Source organism: Barbatula barbatula, assembly GCF_947034865.1.
Source record: "Barbatula barbatula genome assembly, chromosome: 23".
In the NCBI taxonomy this organism is placed as follows: domain Eukaryota; kingdom Metazoa; phylum Chordata; class Actinopteri; order Cypriniformes; family Nemacheilidae; genus Barbatula; species Barbatula barbatula.
Genome location: NC_136786.1, coordinates 19,604,051 through 19,621,976, shown reverse-complemented (window position 1 = coordinate 19,621,976; position 17,926 = coordinate 19,604,051). Strand labels below are relative to the sequence as shown.

Genomic DNA, 17,926 nt, shown 5'->3' with positions numbered 1-17,926 from the left:
CGGCTCCAAATAAACAAAAGAATCGTTTCGCTCACGGTGGATTTAGACATGGGAGTCAATAACACAGCTTATATATTTTCATTGCCAGATCTTAAAACAGATGTGAATGCGCTCCCGTCCTGTGCGCTTTTACTGGTTCTCGTTACGCATTTGAGCGCAGGATGGCGGAGTGTCACGTTGAGATCAGCAGCCACGCCGTTCGGCGACCGGTCCAGACCTTTAACCACAGCTCTTCCAAATGGGTCCGTCTAAACGTCGGCGGCACGCATTTTCTGACCACCCGACAGACACTGTGCCGGGACCCCAGATCATTCCTGTTCCGGCTGTGCCAAGCGGACCCCGATCTGGATTCCGATAAGGTAAAGTTCATCTTTCTGATTCAGAGACTCTTTGTTGTTTTCTTTGAAAGAATTTTGCCAGTGGTTACAAAACAATTTAGCCTATAGGCGACCTGTTTTATAAAAACGATTTCTGCTATTATTACAAACACGGCTATTTTTACGTTTTTTATCTAATTAATCAGAATCTCCTTAAAATGATTAAAATAAAGAAATTTATGATAAAGATTAAAAATGGACAGAAATGTATCATTATAATGAACTGATTTTTTAAAAGTGGCATTATTTTTGCAAATCTGTTTGGTGTCGCAAAACTATCACATACTTTAAAATGCTTTCACAGAATATGTTGCTAAATGCATTTAAATGCACATTTAATCATATAATTTCTTGATAATGTAAGTAATATACATTCTATGGTGCTCAAACTGCCTCACGTCCTCTCATCTCTAAATCTCAGACGTTAATCTCGAAATACCCCTAATCCAGAATAATCTGCTCTCTGGGGGTTTTAACTCTGTAAAGAGCAGAAGTCTGATCTCAGAACTCCCTGTTTGTGTGCCCCACATTTTTTAAAAGGGTGATTACAGCATCTCTCTCTCAGAAACTGTGTGTGTGTGTATTGATGTGGCCTGCATGTGATTCAATTCTAAGTGTCCGTACACACAGACACTTACAACATCATTCATGTTTAAACTCAATTTCCTCTGATGGCTTTCTTTTAGTGCCAAGCATACACAGTCTCACACAGTTAAAGCGTTGTGGTTTTACCTCTCCGCCTCCTCATATGCATGCATGCATGTTTGTTTTGGAATAACTGATGTGCATTCCCATGTTATGATGATAACTCTTTTTATATTTTGGAAAATGGTTGCTTATTGAAGTCAAATGAGCTGTCACCTGAGCCTGCAAAAATTGTGACACTGTTTTCTAGAAATAGCACTTTCAATCTCTCCTCGTTGCCAACAAATCAGGCCAAGCTGAACTCAAATGTTAGGGCACAAGTATTTGCTGCGGACAAAAATTCACAATGTTCATTTTAATGCGCATTTAGATGTATTGTGTCTGTTCCAGTCCAGTGTCTGTTGAATTTCAACAAAATCAAACCCCAGGAGTTACATAAAGTCATCCAAGAGCAATGTGAAAGGCTGACAGCATGACAAGACATAAAATCCAGATTATCACATTAAAAAAACGACTGCCGCGTTGTGAATCTGAACTTGTTTTCTTTGCAAATTTTGAGGTCTGATGAAACACACAGCATCTTTTGTTATTTTCACCAGTTTGTCCTGTTTTCATTTTCAGAAACAAGATTTGAATGTGAAATTTGCCAGAAATATTGCTAGTAGTTTCACAGAATGAAACAAAAATGATCATTTTAGCTAAACCCATACCTAGAAATAGTAAATGGTCCACGGCTGTATGTATTTCTGCAGTATGTAGTGTGTGTGTATCATCTCTTCACAGGACGAGACTGGGGCCTACTTGATCGACAGGGATCCAATGTATTTCGGGCCTGTATTGAATTACCTTAGACATGGCAAACTGGTTCTCAACAAGAATCTGACAGAGGAGGGTAATGACATATATACCACATACATTAAACCAATGATTTATGATTTTATAGTGTTAAATGTCTAACCGTTATGGTTTTTGTCTGTGTGTTTTAGGCGTTCTTGAAGAGGCCGAGTTCTACAACATCACATCATTAATCAAACTCATTAAAGATAAGATTAGTGAAAGAGAAGGCAAGACTACACATGTAAGCAAACACACACACAAAGACTTCTATTGTTCACTGGTGCGGGGAAGGAAATGTCTCCTTTAATCGAATAAACACAAAGCAAAAACGCACTTTAAAAACATGTTCTTTGCTATTAATCTGTGTTCATAATATAATTCCACTTTTTCTTAGACACCAGTCAAACATGTTTACAGAGTGTTGCAGTGTCAGGAGGAAGAACTGACTCAGATGGTCTCAACCATGTCGGACGGATGGAAGTTTGAACAGGTACATCAAAACAATGTTCACGTTTATTCCGACCATTCCAGAATCGCTTCCGCTGACCTGCGCTGTGTCATTCAGGACCCGCCTTACTCTCTGATTGGTTGTTGCAGATTGTCAGTGTAGGTTATGGGTGGGCCCAGAAGTCACAGTTTTTCCTGATTGTGTCTGGAGAGGTGAAGGGGAGGAGTCGAGTCAAACTCACCCCGCCCACAGCGGTGAGGAGTGTCCAACAATCCCCTGTCCTCATGCTGGTCACTGCATGCGTTGCACCCTCGGTTCATGGTGGTAGTCACACTTGATATTCTGGTCTGTTTTGTGACTGTTTACATGTCTTAATCTTTTGATTTTGCATGCGAAGGGTTAGTCTATTAGCGAACATGTGGGCGTCCTGAGCATGTCGACACTTCTGCACTAGTGTGTTTGTGTCCATATTTGAAATGTACCCTACAAACAATGTCCCCTCCCTAAGGAAGAGTTGGACATGTGATCATCATCATCGGGGAATTAAATTAATTCAATAAATGTATTGAAACAATACAATGTACATCTTATGAAGTGAGTTTTCAAAATTACATTATGTTGTGAAAGCTTTTAATATATATAACAAAATAATATAATATATGCTATATTAATAAGGTACACTTTGTGTTTTGTAGCGAGAAGGTACACAGAGGGATGTTTATTGTTTGACACAAAGCTTCATTTAAAAAAAGAGAACTACTAGTTGTTTGCCTCAAATATAAATTTTTTCGGTTGCTCTCAAATAATGTTAACGATATCACATAATATATTTCTTATGTGCAATTCTATATAAAAATGCCATGTCAAGATGACAATTGAGCGTTTGGTTTGGTGACCAAGCATCATTGATGTCAAATATGGTACATATATATATATATATATATATATATATATATATATAAAAGTGCATGTGAGGATAAGAGATGTTTTTCATTATTGGATGATCAATTAATGAGAACATTTACTTTTATCTTCAATAATGTTTGATAAATGTCTCTCTCTCTATTTTTGTCCCATTGTGGTGTGTAGTTGGTCAATATTGGCTCCTCCTACAATTATGGAAATGAATACCAGGCAGAGTTTTTGTGTGTTGTTTCCAAGGAGCTGTACAATCAATCATACAACGGCAACAGTCAACCAAGTGAGAAAGCAAAGGTAAACAGTGTGTACTTCGTATGTAAGCTGTATACTACATACTTCAGTATTGTATTGCTGTATCATATCGTGCTCCACCTCTTTATTCTGTAGATTCTACATGAGCAAGGGTCTAGAATATGATCAGTTTACGGCAAGATTGGTGACCCATCCAGCATGTTTTTTCAGCACTCCGTGAGCTTGTTCTCTTCACTCCTCAGAGAGCACTTAGACCGCCACACCGGACACTTGAAGCACACTAACACACATTTACATTTATTCATTTGGCAGACGCTTTTATCCAAAGCGACTTACAAGTAGTTTTTATACAGTGTCACATTACTGCAGAGCAATCAGGGGTAAGGTGTCTTGCTCAAGGGCCCTTCAGTCATGACCTGCTGGCACTGAGATTAGAACCTTCTGACCACAAGCCCAACGCTCTGACCACCAGGCCACAGCTGACCCCTCATGTTCATGCACACATGTTCACTGTGAAATACTGGAATGCTTTGTTTTCATCTTTACACTTTGAGAGGTGGCTGTAGATGGTTCTGATTCGATCTGGTCACGAGACTGAGAACTGCACCGATGTAAATCTCAGGGATGAGGAAAATGCACACTTTAAATGACTCATACTATCCGTCTGTTACCAAAAGCATAATGGATACTATTATATGTAATAATTCTGTATTTGCACTGATGACAATAACCAGGGCTTTTTATTTTGGTTGCGCTTTCCATACACAATAAAGCAATAACAATGGTGATTCAGTTATTTGTCATTTTTGTTTAATGCTTTAGTATAAACTTTAGATTTTCAATGGTTGCATGATTAAGAATCCCATGTGACTTCAAGATTTTAGCTATATTTAAAATACATTTGACTTTTGATAGTTATAAAACTGATTAATACTATTATACTACTTTTAATGTAAGAACTGTTGTTTTTGCACTGCTGCTGTATTCTTATACATTGCAAGAACAGGTAGCATTGGAGACAGACACTTTTGACATCCCTGGCATCTGCTAGATCTTAAAGGGGCAGTGTTCTATATTAGACTTTTCTCTGCCACAATTTGATATATAATCGTTCTTCTATAATGTACACGTTAGTATTTATATTGTGACTTCTGTCTGTAAGTCTGGATCATCATCTGCTGTCAATGTCAAATCCAACACACACACCTACATGCTTGTAACATATAAATCCATTTGTAACACATCGTTTCATCTGTCTGTGTGCTTTTTGGGAATAGCGTGAGGATTACTCCCAGTTCATTAAATCATTACAAATGAATCATCATCATCAAGTAAATGTACAGCTTCACTGTGATGCAATGCTAAAGAACAAATGCAACAACATTGTGCTGTGTTTGTCATTCAACCCACTGAACAGACATTTTGGGTTAAACTCGGGCTATATGTAGGAGTCCAGTTCTTCACTTCAACAGCAAAACATGATGCAATTCTGGATGTTAACGCTTCCTCGAGCATAATGGAGTGCAAAATCATTAGAATGTAAGAGTTGAATCCAGCCTGTCACTAAAGCTTCACCATCACAACTATTGCTCTGTGAGCACAACGGTCAGTGGAATGAAATATCTACGCACAATATTCGGTTCATTAACTTATCCAGAAAGGACAAAAATAGTTCGTTTGACAAGAATATTAGTGGCAATAACCTCCATAAATCATATTATGTATTTATTTGACTATTTACAGTTTATTCCCACAGACAGTTTCATGGATCATCTACTACATTGAGGCAGGGTCCCTTTAAGTGACAACGTCTAGGTGAATGCCTGTCGTAAATATTTTTGTACAAGGCGAAGAGCAATGTGTCAATTTCCCAAACACACGTCGCCTCTTCCTCTTAGCTAAAGTATTTCCTCAACTCGACATGTTAAACAAACAGCATTTGTATTTTTATAATTCATTCAGAATTCCTTTCAGGCGTTCTTCGCGGAGCGTCGCTGGTCCTCATCAGACTGCATCAGAACCGAATGTGTTTTCGGGAGGGAAACTTCACAGCATTGGTTCCGAGTCAAATTCGTTTCGAGTGAGCGGACCCAGAAGTCGTATAACGCTGGGATTCACGAGGTAAGACGCTCCTCCAGGGACGTGTAAAGCATTTTTGTGTTTCGGTGGCCGGTAAACGGCCGCATCGGTTTTGTTTGGCACCGTTGCTGTGTGAACGCGCGTTCGCGTCAAAGGAAGTCGAGTTTCTTTGTCCTGCGCGCTCATGAGCGGCGTTCCAGCGCTGTACTGATTATGATGTGATGATGTCATAATGTCAAATCAAAAATCTTGATTGTTGTGTCATCAGGAGCATTAAAGACCCGAATGGTCATGATGGGATAATGCTTCCGGTTCCCTGACAGGCGGGATTATGACAGTATAACATTGATCCCGAACCTTGACCATCATGGCATAACGTGATGTCATAATGGGCAATAAATAATCTTACATTTACATAGACGTCATTTAGCAGACGCTTTTATCCAAAGCGACTTACAGATGAGGAAACATTGGAAGCAATTATAACAACAAAATACATAAGTGCATCAAACTAGTCCATTAAAGCCTAGCACAGTATACAAAGCTTTTTTTTATTATAATGAAGGAAAGGGAAGAGATTTAGGAAAAATCAATCAGCGACGTGTTGACAGAAGAGAATCTTGATTTTGAGTTAATGTGAAGCTGTAAATGACAAGTTAAAAATAAACTGCAAGTTATTACGTAGCTGTCATGTTTACTGATGAATTTAACTAATATTTTTATGAAATAATAAGATTTCCTGTATCTCAGTGGTTAGCAACACTAAGGTCATGGGTTCGATTACAGTCACAAACAAATGTGTAGTTTAATGCCATGGATGTCACTTTTAAGGGTAAATTCAATGTAATATCATGTGGCTCACAGAGATCCAGCCCTTAATGCAATGGGGAATGGGGAAAAATCTATAAAATCTCAAATATTTTTTGATGATAAAAGAATGCCTTTTTCTAAAGTCTTAATAGAATAAACTCTGATCCAAATAAATGTATATGTTTGCATATGTCACATACTAAGACACCTTTCTCTATAGAATTACTGGTCATGTCTGGCATTGCTCTGAGTCGACTTGCGCAAGAGCGTAAAGCATGGAGGAAAGACCATCCATTCGTGAGTAACATGGTCATCTACTAAAAGCACTCACAATCCACACAACCTGAAATCGCCTGTTGTCTCCTGTACAAGCTCATATCATGTGTTTTCTCATTTCTGCTTTTATTTAATAATCCGTAATCCTTTCTGAACGCTGTAACATCTCTGCATCCCCAGGGCTTTGTTGCTGTGCCAACGAAAAACCCAGACGGTACAATGAATCTTATGAACTGGGAATGTGCAATTCCAGGAAAGAAGGGGGTATGGCTGCTCTCTTGGAAGTGTTCAGTTATAGAGCTGTTTTGCATAGCATCATATGACATTTTTATCTATCATTCTCCAGACACCGTGGGAAGGAGGGCTGTTTAAGTTAAGGATGCTATTTAAAGATGACTACCCATCTTCACCCCCAAAATGTGAGTTGTTTACAAACAGACTTTCACCCTGGTGTGTGAATATTATGGCTGGGGGTCATCACTCTATATCTCTCCTCTGTAGGTAAGTTTGAACCGCCACTGTTCCATCCCAATGTGTATCCATCAGGAACGGTGTGTCTGTCCATTCTGGAGGAAGACAAGGACTGGAGACCCGCCATCACCATTAAACAGGTTAAAATTTATCCAGATTACAAATAGTTGGCTGTCAAACCAGACTATGCTACATGTCTCTAGGTTTCTTGAACATAGAAATGTGAGCTTAGCGAATTAAGATTTAAATGTAGTTAAGCACAATACATCAATTCTTTGATGGTATTCTTTTGTCGTTTTGGTGCTTATGGTTATGAACACATTTGCGTGTGATGTTCTTTAAGTAAAAGAAAGTTGGTGTTAATAGTTCAGATAGTGGTTAATGGGGTAATGCTGCAGCGAGTGTTATTTTAGACATTATCACACCTTCTGCGAAAAGTTCACAGTGTTACTGTTAGCTGTCTAATGTCTTTCAGTTTCATGATTTTTTGGTAGTGTGTTATATTCTTAAAATACTACACTATCAATGTCTTGTCTTCTTTAGATCCTGTTGGGGATTCAGGAGCTTCTAAATGAGCCAAACATACAGGATCCAGCTCAGGCAGAGGCTTACACTATATATTGGTACGCTTACGCTACATCATTTAAGTTCTGACCGATAAACAACATTTATTAACCATTAACTTAAAAGGTAAATTACTGTTTAATTACATTATAATGCAATAGAGCGTCTGTGACCCATTAGAAATAACAACAGTGTGTTTTTTGTTATATAATGAGGTGTTCATTTGAAAACGTTAACAAAGTATTTACAAGTGTATTTGCACTGTCACATCATTCACAAGCAACGCTGCGGCGAATTAAGAAACACTTACTAAAGTGAACAGTGCATCAACACAACTAAGCTTTGTGGTCATAATGGCCCTCGGCGCTATACCTGTAGCACCAAATGTGTTTTATTTAAGCTTCTTCCGCTCTTCAAAGCCCCACAGACACATCATGCTAAATTTAACAACAGCAGTGTAGACACTGTGTGCACTAAACGCTTAGTTTCAACGTTTCAACGTCATTCAATGACTTTTTTTAACTGATTAATTGATGGTATTAATCTTAATTCATTATATCGGTTAACAATTCATATTGTGTTCACACCTGTGTTACGTAAGAATGGTGCCTAGAATGGCAGCTCATACAATTTTTAAGCATATCTTAAAGCAGCAGATGTTTGAGTTTTTGACTGTTCTGTGTGTGTGTGTGTGTTTCGTTACAGTCAGAATAGAGTGGAGTACGAGAAAAGAGTTCGTGCACAGGCCAAAAAATTCTCCCCATAGTAAACCTGACGTAGAGACTGGAGGAAAGAGGGGTTATGTGAATACTCATGCTGTCCTCTCGCCGGGACTAAAAGGACTTAAAATATGACTTCTGTGCCATCAACCTCCACCCATAACCAAATTCACACTTTTACACACTCCTCTTTCCTTTTACTTTCATATGGTCTCTGTTCCACTTGGAATGATGTCAAAAATTCTGTACCCACGTTGAATTCCCATTCTGAACTGACATTGCAGTCTTCGGTCAAAAAAAAAAGGCTGTTTGGATTTTAGCTCTGTTCAGCTGGTGTGTGATTACACAAACGTGTCATTTTATTATGTTTGTGGATTTTTCTTCCCACTGCGTGTGTTTGTGTGTGTGTGTATGCGTGAGTGCATCTGTGTGTGTTCCTGTGGCTGTTTTTGGATGGTTTATCACATTATGTTGGTAGGTAAGATAAATTTCCCCCAGAATGCTGATCTAGGACCAGTTTGCTTTTCATTGGACGTGATGTATTTGCCCAACCACGTGGTCTTAGATCTGTCTAGGATTGTCTAATGTTAAAGTCCAGAACATTTACTCGTGGGAAAAGTGGAACCAGAGTTGGATTCTCTCCAACATGATGTACGTTTCTTGTCTGTTTGATGGGAACATGTGTCCTGTGTTCACAGATTGTGTCTGTATGTTTAATAAAACTCTTTCTACAAAATACTCCTGCAAATTCTTGTATTCAAATGTTCAAAAGCATCAACAGAAGACACACTTAAAAACAGGGTCAATATTTATTTACATAATTCAAATATTTTATACATGTAAGTTTATACATACATTTTCTATAGCTGCATTGATAATTGAAATGTAGCAACACAATGACTGAAAGGAGAAGCTCGTAAAGACCGTTCAAAGACGGACAGAAGTATCATTTAAAAATAGCAACAAGATTAGAAAATATTAAAGCGATTGTGTACATAGATTAAAAAAGGTCTACAAAATAACACATGAACATTTCAGTTTCAGTCATTTTCTCTTTTGTGTGTTTTTACTCTTAGATGTTGAAAATAAACTAATGTGTAAACTCAATGTGTAATAACTCTTTATTATCAAGGGCCACAGTGCAAGAAACGTTTCTTGTGATTTAGTTTTTCAACGCAAAGATGGATATGTTGTAAATTGCTAAAATTTTGCTTAGACTTCAAACTTAAAGCCGGTTATATGTGTGTAGTATCACACAGCGTAAGTGTGCAGAGAATGAGAAAGCGTACAGTAGTCTTCACTGCATGATGTGCTTCCTCTCTCTGTTGCCATGACATCACGAATCCAACAGCCTGAGTCGACCTCTGAACCCACGGGAGATCGGGGTGGTGCGGATATATGCTCATCAGTCATTACTGTCATCTCATCATCTTTGGAGGTTTGTTTAGGGGGTGTGTCGTCACTCTCTGTCACAATGTCAATCTGTAAAGCCTCATCCCCTTGCATAACACCTCTCATCTTACCCAAGAGCAATGAATCGATCTGAAAATATAAAATGATTGTTTTGTAAATGAATTCTGTTTTGTTGAAATCTAATTGATAACTTAAATCAAATACTTGGCACTTCTGAATATGTAGTGCTGGCCACTGTGAAGGTTTAATCTCTCTGCTGTTGTCTATGGGCTGGCGTGAGATTGCGAGTCTAATTCTTTGCTAGTAGTTTTCTTTGGGTCGGAGGTTATAACATCAAACCATGCAGCTTGAATATGATCAGTCACTTCTTTCGTGGATGAGAAAACCGAAAGAAAAATCCCATGGACCTAAACCCTAGAGACTAAAATATAATTTATGAAGTAAGCTCTTGGGCTAGGAAACAACCACCCCAAAAAGAAGTTCTTCACTTGACTAAAACATTGTGCTGAATCATATTAAAGTGGTAAGTCAGAAGAAGCTTTCCTGTAGCTCAGTGGTAAGAGCATTGCGTTAACAACTCAAGGTTGTGTGTTGGATCACAGGGGATTGCAGATACCTATGTATAAATATATAGGATAATGCAATGTAAGTCGCTTTGGAAAAATGCGTCTGCCAAATGCCTAAATGTAAATGTAAGAACAGCATGCACTTAGTCACGTGTGTTTAAATGCAGTTGTATTACCGGAGCGTCTCGGTTCCAGTCTCTGAAATATGGGGCCGGTGATGGGATAAACTCCTGCTTTCTGCATCTGCCACACAATCATGTCCATCATTCATCTGCTTAACAACAGACTGAAACGCTCAATATGTCAGGATTATAAAACAATGAGTCTAACCTGGAGTATAAAATAGAGAGAAGGACCAGTGACGGCGGCACAAGCAGAAGCAGAAGATACGTGTTCATGTGGAAAGAGCTTTCTTGAGAAACTTCTTTAACACACAGCAGAAAAAGAGTTACAGTGGCAGTTTACAGTTTTAGTATTTTGACTTTTCTGCAATTGTTCCAATAGGAAAATGACAGATGAGATCTCTTTAACATCTCAGTTATTTCTCCAAGGCATCAATGAGATTCAATGGAGAGCAAATGGAGCTTTAGTCTCACGTGTGTCTCAGATATTTCTGTCAGAAATCTGACAAATGTGTCTGTCATTGGAGTTTGAGAAGAGACGTCAAAAATGTGTCAAACTGAGCTCAGATTTGTCAAGTCTGCATCAAAAGTCAATATTGTTGAAGATCTCAAACATTTCTTATCCAATTGACCCAAATCCACATTATTAGATAAGACCTCAATGATCTTCATTCATTTGACACCTCCAGACTCTTGTTGTACTTGAACAGTTGTCTCATTTGTTTATATTTTTATTTATCCTTTTTATGTGAAACATAATTTCACATAACTGAGACTAAGTTGATACGTTATGAAAAAGTGAATCACTCACGGTGAAGGTTTCCTGAGCTCCAGTACAAGGGTGGACTCCATTCACTCCAGATGCCTTTGTAGTACCCTTGATTTGGCTGTGTTCGCACACACACTGTGTAATTTGTGTGAGGTTTGAATCTAGACTCGTCCACAAACACCGTCTGGTCCCGAACAGTAACCAGATAAGTCTGTAGACACGCAAGCAAACATTTCCTCTTTAATAACTCAAAATGTGAATCATCTAAAAACATACAAAACTAAGGAGAATAGATTTAATTGAATTGAACATTGCTAACATACTTTGATATATACTTCACAAAATGACCAGGAATATGACACTAGGGTTTCTCAAATGTCAGGTTGATATTTATTCTTTAAGATATTTATACACACTTCTGCATGTTTGCTGTCTATGCTGAGCTGGTATTGGAGGTACTTTATGATCAAGCGCTCTGGGTCATATCCACTTTGCCACTGCACAACCGCTCCATCCTTATTCCAGCTCAAAGATAGGTTACACGGAGCCAGCGGACGTACTGCAACACACATACACACCAGTGAGATGAACAGGTCATGTCGTTTCGTCCGATTTCTGCCTTTGACTTGCCGTCCCGTTCTTACCGTGATCTTTAAGCACGTAGTCACCATCCAGCGCCACTGAGATGTTGTTGCCATGGAAACCGGAACGAAGGAAGATACTGTAGCTGTCCACATCACTGAAGATAACCGGAGAGAAATCCAACACACACACCAGTGACTGTTCTCTCACCGTCAGTGTGCAAGTTTCATGTTCCCTATAGAAACACATGAGCACAGTTACAACAGCAACCAAACACGGCGTTTGTCATGAATAATCTGATTGTTGTTTACAGTAATGTCATGATTCTCACTCATATGAGCTGAACTCTAGTCTGTATGCCGACACGTTGCCCGGGAATTCAGAGATGTTCAGAGAGCAGGTTATAGTGGATATATAGTCATTGAGACACTCCAGACGATATTGATCACCTGAACACATTTTCATAGATGACATCACACTTACACCATAAGAGACTGTAACTCAATCGGATTGATCATTGCGTTTGCATTACAAACTAATGGATAAAAGTGTATGAGAATACAAATGCATTCTGAGACGTCTGGATGGAAAAACAAGTGATGATAAATCAAGCACAAGTTGAATCGTAGTAGATGTTCTTACCTAACGTGATGGATATATCAGAAACACAAACTGATGTTATGAAGAAGAGAATGCCGAGCATGTTGACATCAACGACTGTTAACAACAAACACACACACATGTTGGCAAATGATGCAAACCCCCCTTAAAGCCACTTCCATCACACATGAGATCATGATGTTGAGTGAATGCTCTCCACAAATACTCTTCAAAACACTGAAATATATGCTCTTGCTGAGAGGAAATGTAGGAGCCTGATGAAAGGTGTTTTAGATTTAGTTTTGCAGTCTACACCCAAAAATGTAACCTGCACAGAAAACCTCTGGCTGAAAGCACTATTAAGATCATGAGATCATTCAGTTCATGAAGACGCAGGAACCATGTTTATGTTGTGATACCCATAATAAGAATGCTATACAACTGTAAATCTATTTGAGAGTTTTTCAGAAGAGTCTGAATTGTATTGTTTCAATGTCAAATTATAGCTGCAATTTACACAAAAACGCAGTATTACAGCATGCGCAGTGCAATACAATGCAGAGGAAATGTGAAAGATATAAAAGTTAAAAACTACAGAAAGAAAATTAAGTAGAGTGTGTATCAGAACGAGGTTACCTGTAGCTGCAGCATCTGCTATACTGATAAAAGAGAAGTCTTTGTGAAGTAATCTCTCTCTTTCTCTCGCTCGCTCTCTCTCTCTGACAGACTCGGTCTATCACTCATCTTATCTGTTATCAGATGTTGTTCCTTTTATCTTCTCCAACATTTTCACACTTGGGCATTCAGATCAGCAAATTCTGTAACACATTTCTAAGTTTCCTCAGCGCTTTGATGCTTCTGATAGGTCGTGGGTAACTTCAGCTGCAGATCCACACTGATAATGACAAACATTAGTGAAGAGATCATCACAATCCACATGAAGTCAACAGTTCTGTCCGATATTACAAATCCTCTTTCAGTGTAGTATATGTATGCGTGACAAACTGCACATTAGAAATAAACAAGTCACAAATATAACATTTGTTTTGCACAGAAATAATAATGATAAAACATTTAATTTCAGAGCAGCTGCATTCGCTTGTCTCATTTGAAGATTTATATGAGAATATATGTATGTTTGATTATTTCTATAATCATTTACGCGAGACAAACTTGAGGTTAAATGTATAACTTTGCACTTCTTAACCCTGTTAGAATCATAATAAGACTAAATGCATAATTTTCTGTTGTCTAAAACTATTTTTGCACAACGGTCAAAAGATCAAACTGAGAAACTTGTTTTCATATTAATGATGTAATCGTGTGATCCTCCGCCTCTCAGATTAGCAGTAGTTTTGCAATATCTAGATGATATCAGTATCTTTGAGGCTCGGAGGTGAGCTGCTTTTATTGCTTTTTGTCCTAAAAACATCTCTTGATGACAACAGCTAATTCTGCTGCCCTGTAGCATCCTACTTTCAAGTGTGCCTTACAAAGCAGCACATCTCTAATGAAGTACGTGACTATACAGCAAAATAATATTTTCAGCATTGAGTAGACATTATGGTGAACAGGATATGCTGTTTTATGACAATATAAGCCAAGCCACGAGTTCAGAGTCTGTGGTTTATATCTAAAAAATGATGTGATGTGCTCTGTCATGTGTCAAGAAATAAAAATAAATGTAGCAACACTTGATCAGCATGATTCACACAAGACTGCTGTATTCATGCACAAATGCATGTCTTATCTCACTATTGTTGAGATAGCTTCAAACGGATACTAAACAAAACTTTTTCAAAAGAGTCTGAATTTTGTTTCAATAGCTCATTTTGAGACGGAACACAATGCACAGAATGCACTTACCCAGAGGTTTGGGATAGAAAATACCATTAGGTCCGTATAAAAACATATAGGTCTATGCAAAGATACCAAAATAAACCTGTGTGTGTGTCTATTTGTATTTCAGGGGTCTGATCGGGTCAGTGTCAACACCTCTTATCTCATACAGATAAAGGCCATTTTAACACATTTAATTCTGTTGGTGTAGATGTTAGACGAGATTATGGATGTATCTGGAAGGTTAGGAAGTGTTAAAACATGCAGATAAAAGCAAGAAACTAAAGTCATGATAAGTGAACACAGACTATATTTTCTTATTTGTGTTATTTGTGAGTTGCTCAACTGTGTGATTTGTTACTCGCCCACATGACGTTAAAAATGTTACGGGAACTTCCGGTGTCTTTGGAGCACAAATGAAGATATTTAGGTGACATCCGATAGATTTTCAGACCTCCTCAAAGACATCATGGTGTCAGTTGTTGTCAAGGTCCAGAAAAGTACCAAAGACATGGTTACACTGGTCCATCTGCTCATAGTGGCTCAGTTGAATTTATTTGAAGCGACGAGGTTTATGTGCGAAAAACAAAATAAAATAGCGACTTTAATGGATATATTCTCCTCTGTCTTGTCAGTGTATAGCGCGCGTTCACGAGACCACTTCATCTTCATCTTCTTATTGGACGAGAGCACTGTGTTGTGAGTCAGAGCGCCGGCGTCCAATAGGGGCCCCATGCGGCGTTCAGCACACAAGCCTAATACACATGCGTCAAAGTGCTCCATAGAGGAGAATATATCCATTAAAGTTGTTATTTTGGTTTGTTTTTTCTTGATTTGTGGGTGAACTTCCACTTTAAGACTTTATTATGTCCTATACAAACTGGCCTGACGTTCAAATTTTAATATTGATAACCAAATGCACAATGAACATATCACATCGCATCACATCGCATCACATCGTATCACATCACATCACCACATCACCACATCACCACATCACACCACATCACATCACCACATCACATCACCACATCACATCACATCACATCACATCACATCACATCACATCACCACATCACATCACATCACCACATCATATCGCATCACCACATCACCACATCACACCACATCACCACATCACATCACATCACCACACCACACCACACCACATCACATCACATCACCACATCACATCACATCACATCACATCACATCACCACATCATATCGCATCACATCGCATCACATCGTATCACATCACCACATCACCACATCACCACATCACACCACATCACCACATCACCACACCACACCACATCACATCACATCACATCACATCACATCACATCACATCACATCACCACATCACATCACATCACATCACATCACATCACATCACCACATCATATCGCATCACATCGCATCACATCGTATCACATCACATCACCACATCACCACATCACCACATCACACCACATCACCACACCACATCACCACATCACATCACCACACCACATCACCACACCACACCACACCACATCACATCACCACATCACATCACCACACCACATCACATCACATCACCACACCACACCACACCACACCACACCACATCACCACATCACCACACCACATCACCACATCGCATCACCACATCACATCACATCACATTACATCACCACATCACATCACCACACCACACCACATCACCACATCACCACATCACATCACATCACCACATCACATCACCACATCACATCCCTTCACATCACATTACATCACCACATCACATCACCACACCACATCACCACATCACATCATCACATCACCACACCACCACATCACCACACCACATAACATCACATCACATCACCACATCACATCACCACAACACATCACCACACCACAACACATCACCACATCACCGTTCACCACACCACATCACCACATCACCACATCACATCACATCACATCACATCGCACCACATCACATCACCACACCACACCACATCACCACATCTCCATACCACCACATCACCACATCACATCACCACATCACCACATGACATCACATCACATCACCACATCATCACATCACCACATCACATCACCACACCACCACATCACATCACATCACCACATCACCACATCATCACATCACCACATCACATCACCACACCACCACATCACATCACATCACATCACATCACCACACCACATCATCACATCACCACATCACATCACCACATCACATCACATCACATCACATCACCACACCACATCACCACATCACCACATCACATCCACATCACCACATCACACCACATCACATCCCATCCCATCCCATCCCATCACCACACATCACCACATCACCACATCTCCACACCACCACATCACCACACCACATCGCACCACATCACATCACCACACCACATCACCACATCTCCACACCACCACATCACCACATCACACCACATCACCACATCACATCACCACACCACCACATCACATCACATCACCACATCACCACATCATCACATCACATCACCACATCACATCACCACACCACCACATCACATCACATCACATCACATCACCACACCACATCATCACATCACCACATCACATCACATCACCACATCACATCACATCACATCACATCACCACACCACATCACCACATCACCACATCACATCCACATCACCACATCACACCACATCACATCCCATCCCATCCCATCACCACACATCACCACATCACCACATCTCCACACCACCACATCACCACACCACATCGCACCACATCACATCACCACACCACATCACCACATCTCCACACCACCACATCACCACATCACATCACACCACATCACCACACCACATCGCACCACATCACATCACCACACCACATCACATCACCACATCACCACACCACATCACCACATCACCACATCACATCACATCACCACATCACACCACACCACATCACATCACATCACATCATCACATCACCACACCACCACATCACAATACCACACCACCACATCAGCACACCACACCACATCACATCACCACACCACATCACCACATCACATCACCACATCACATCAAATCACATCACATCACATCACATCACATCACCACACCAACACATCACCACACCACATCACATTGCATCACCACACCACACCACATCACCACACCACATCACCACACCACACCACATCACCACACCACATCACCACACCACATCACCACACCACACCACACCACATCCATCACACCACCACATCACATCACCACACCACCACATCACATCACACCACATCACATCACATCACATCACATCACATCACATCACATCACCACACCACCACATCACCACATCACATCACACCACATCACATCACATCACATCACATCACCACACCACACCACACCACACCACATCACCACACCACATCACCACACCACATCACCACACCACACCACATCACATCACATCATCACATCACCACACCACCACATCACAATACCACACCACCACATCAGCACACCACACCACATCACATCACCACACCACACCACATCACCACATCACATCACCACATCACATCACATCACATCAAATCACATCA

General features: G+C 39.8%; 3 protein-coding genes across 4 annotated transcripts; 2 read left to right on the top strand and 1 right to left on the bottom strand.

Annotated features, from left to right (window-relative positions):
* The first annotated feature begins 81 nt into the window (after positions 1–81).
* Positions 82–4,722, top strand: kctd5b (potassium channel tetramerization domain containing 5b). Of its 2 annotated transcripts, XM_079447504.1 has the most exons (7): positions 84–359; positions 1,806–1,914; positions 2,009–2,100; positions 2,254–2,349; positions 2,457–2,561; positions 3,397–3,522; positions 3,616–4,722. In XM_079447504.1, the coding sequence occupies exons 1-7, from the start codon at positions 162–164 to the stop codon at positions 3,643–3,645; spliced, it is 756 nt and encodes a 251-aa protein (XP_079303630.1). In that variant the 5' UTR covers positions 84–161; the 3' UTR covers positions 3,646–4,722. The 2 variants fall into 2 exon arrangements, with proteins under 2 accessions (XP_079303631.1, XP_079303630.1); XM_079447505.1 differs by lacking the exon at positions 2,457–2,561 and having other exon boundaries at positions 82–359.
* A 583-nt stretch (positions 4,723–5,305) lies between these two features.
* ube2ib (ubiquitin-conjugating enzyme E2Ib) lies at positions 5,306–9,144 on the top strand. Its single transcript, XM_079447506.1, has 7 exons — positions 5,306–5,601; positions 6,590–6,666; positions 6,826–6,909; positions 6,992–7,064; positions 7,147–7,256; positions 7,660–7,739; positions 8,386–9,144. Exons 2-7 carry the CDS (start codon positions 6,601–6,603, stop codon positions 8,444–8,446), a joined length of 474 nt encoding a protein of 157 aa, XP_079303632.1. The 5' UTR covers positions 5,306–5,601; positions 6,590–6,600; the 3' UTR covers positions 8,447–9,144.
* A 47-nt stretch (positions 9,145–9,191) lies between these two features.
* Positions 9,192–13,273, bottom strand: LOC306911955 (interleukin-21 receptor). Its single transcript, XM_079487687.1, has 9 exons — positions 13,088–13,273; positions 12,494–12,568; positions 12,183–12,300; positions 11,914–12,086; positions 11,686–11,828; positions 11,312–11,480; positions 10,709–10,802; positions 10,555–10,621; positions 9,192–9,941 (listed from the first exon to the last, which is right to left on the bottom strand). Exons 2-9 carry the CDS (start codon positions 12,552–12,554, stop codon positions 9,651–9,653), a joined length of 1,116 nt encoding a protein of 371 aa, XP_079343813.1. The 5' UTR covers positions 12,555–12,568; positions 13,088–13,273; the 3' UTR covers positions 9,192–9,650.
* Positions 13,274–17,926: the final 4,653 nt, after the last annotated feature.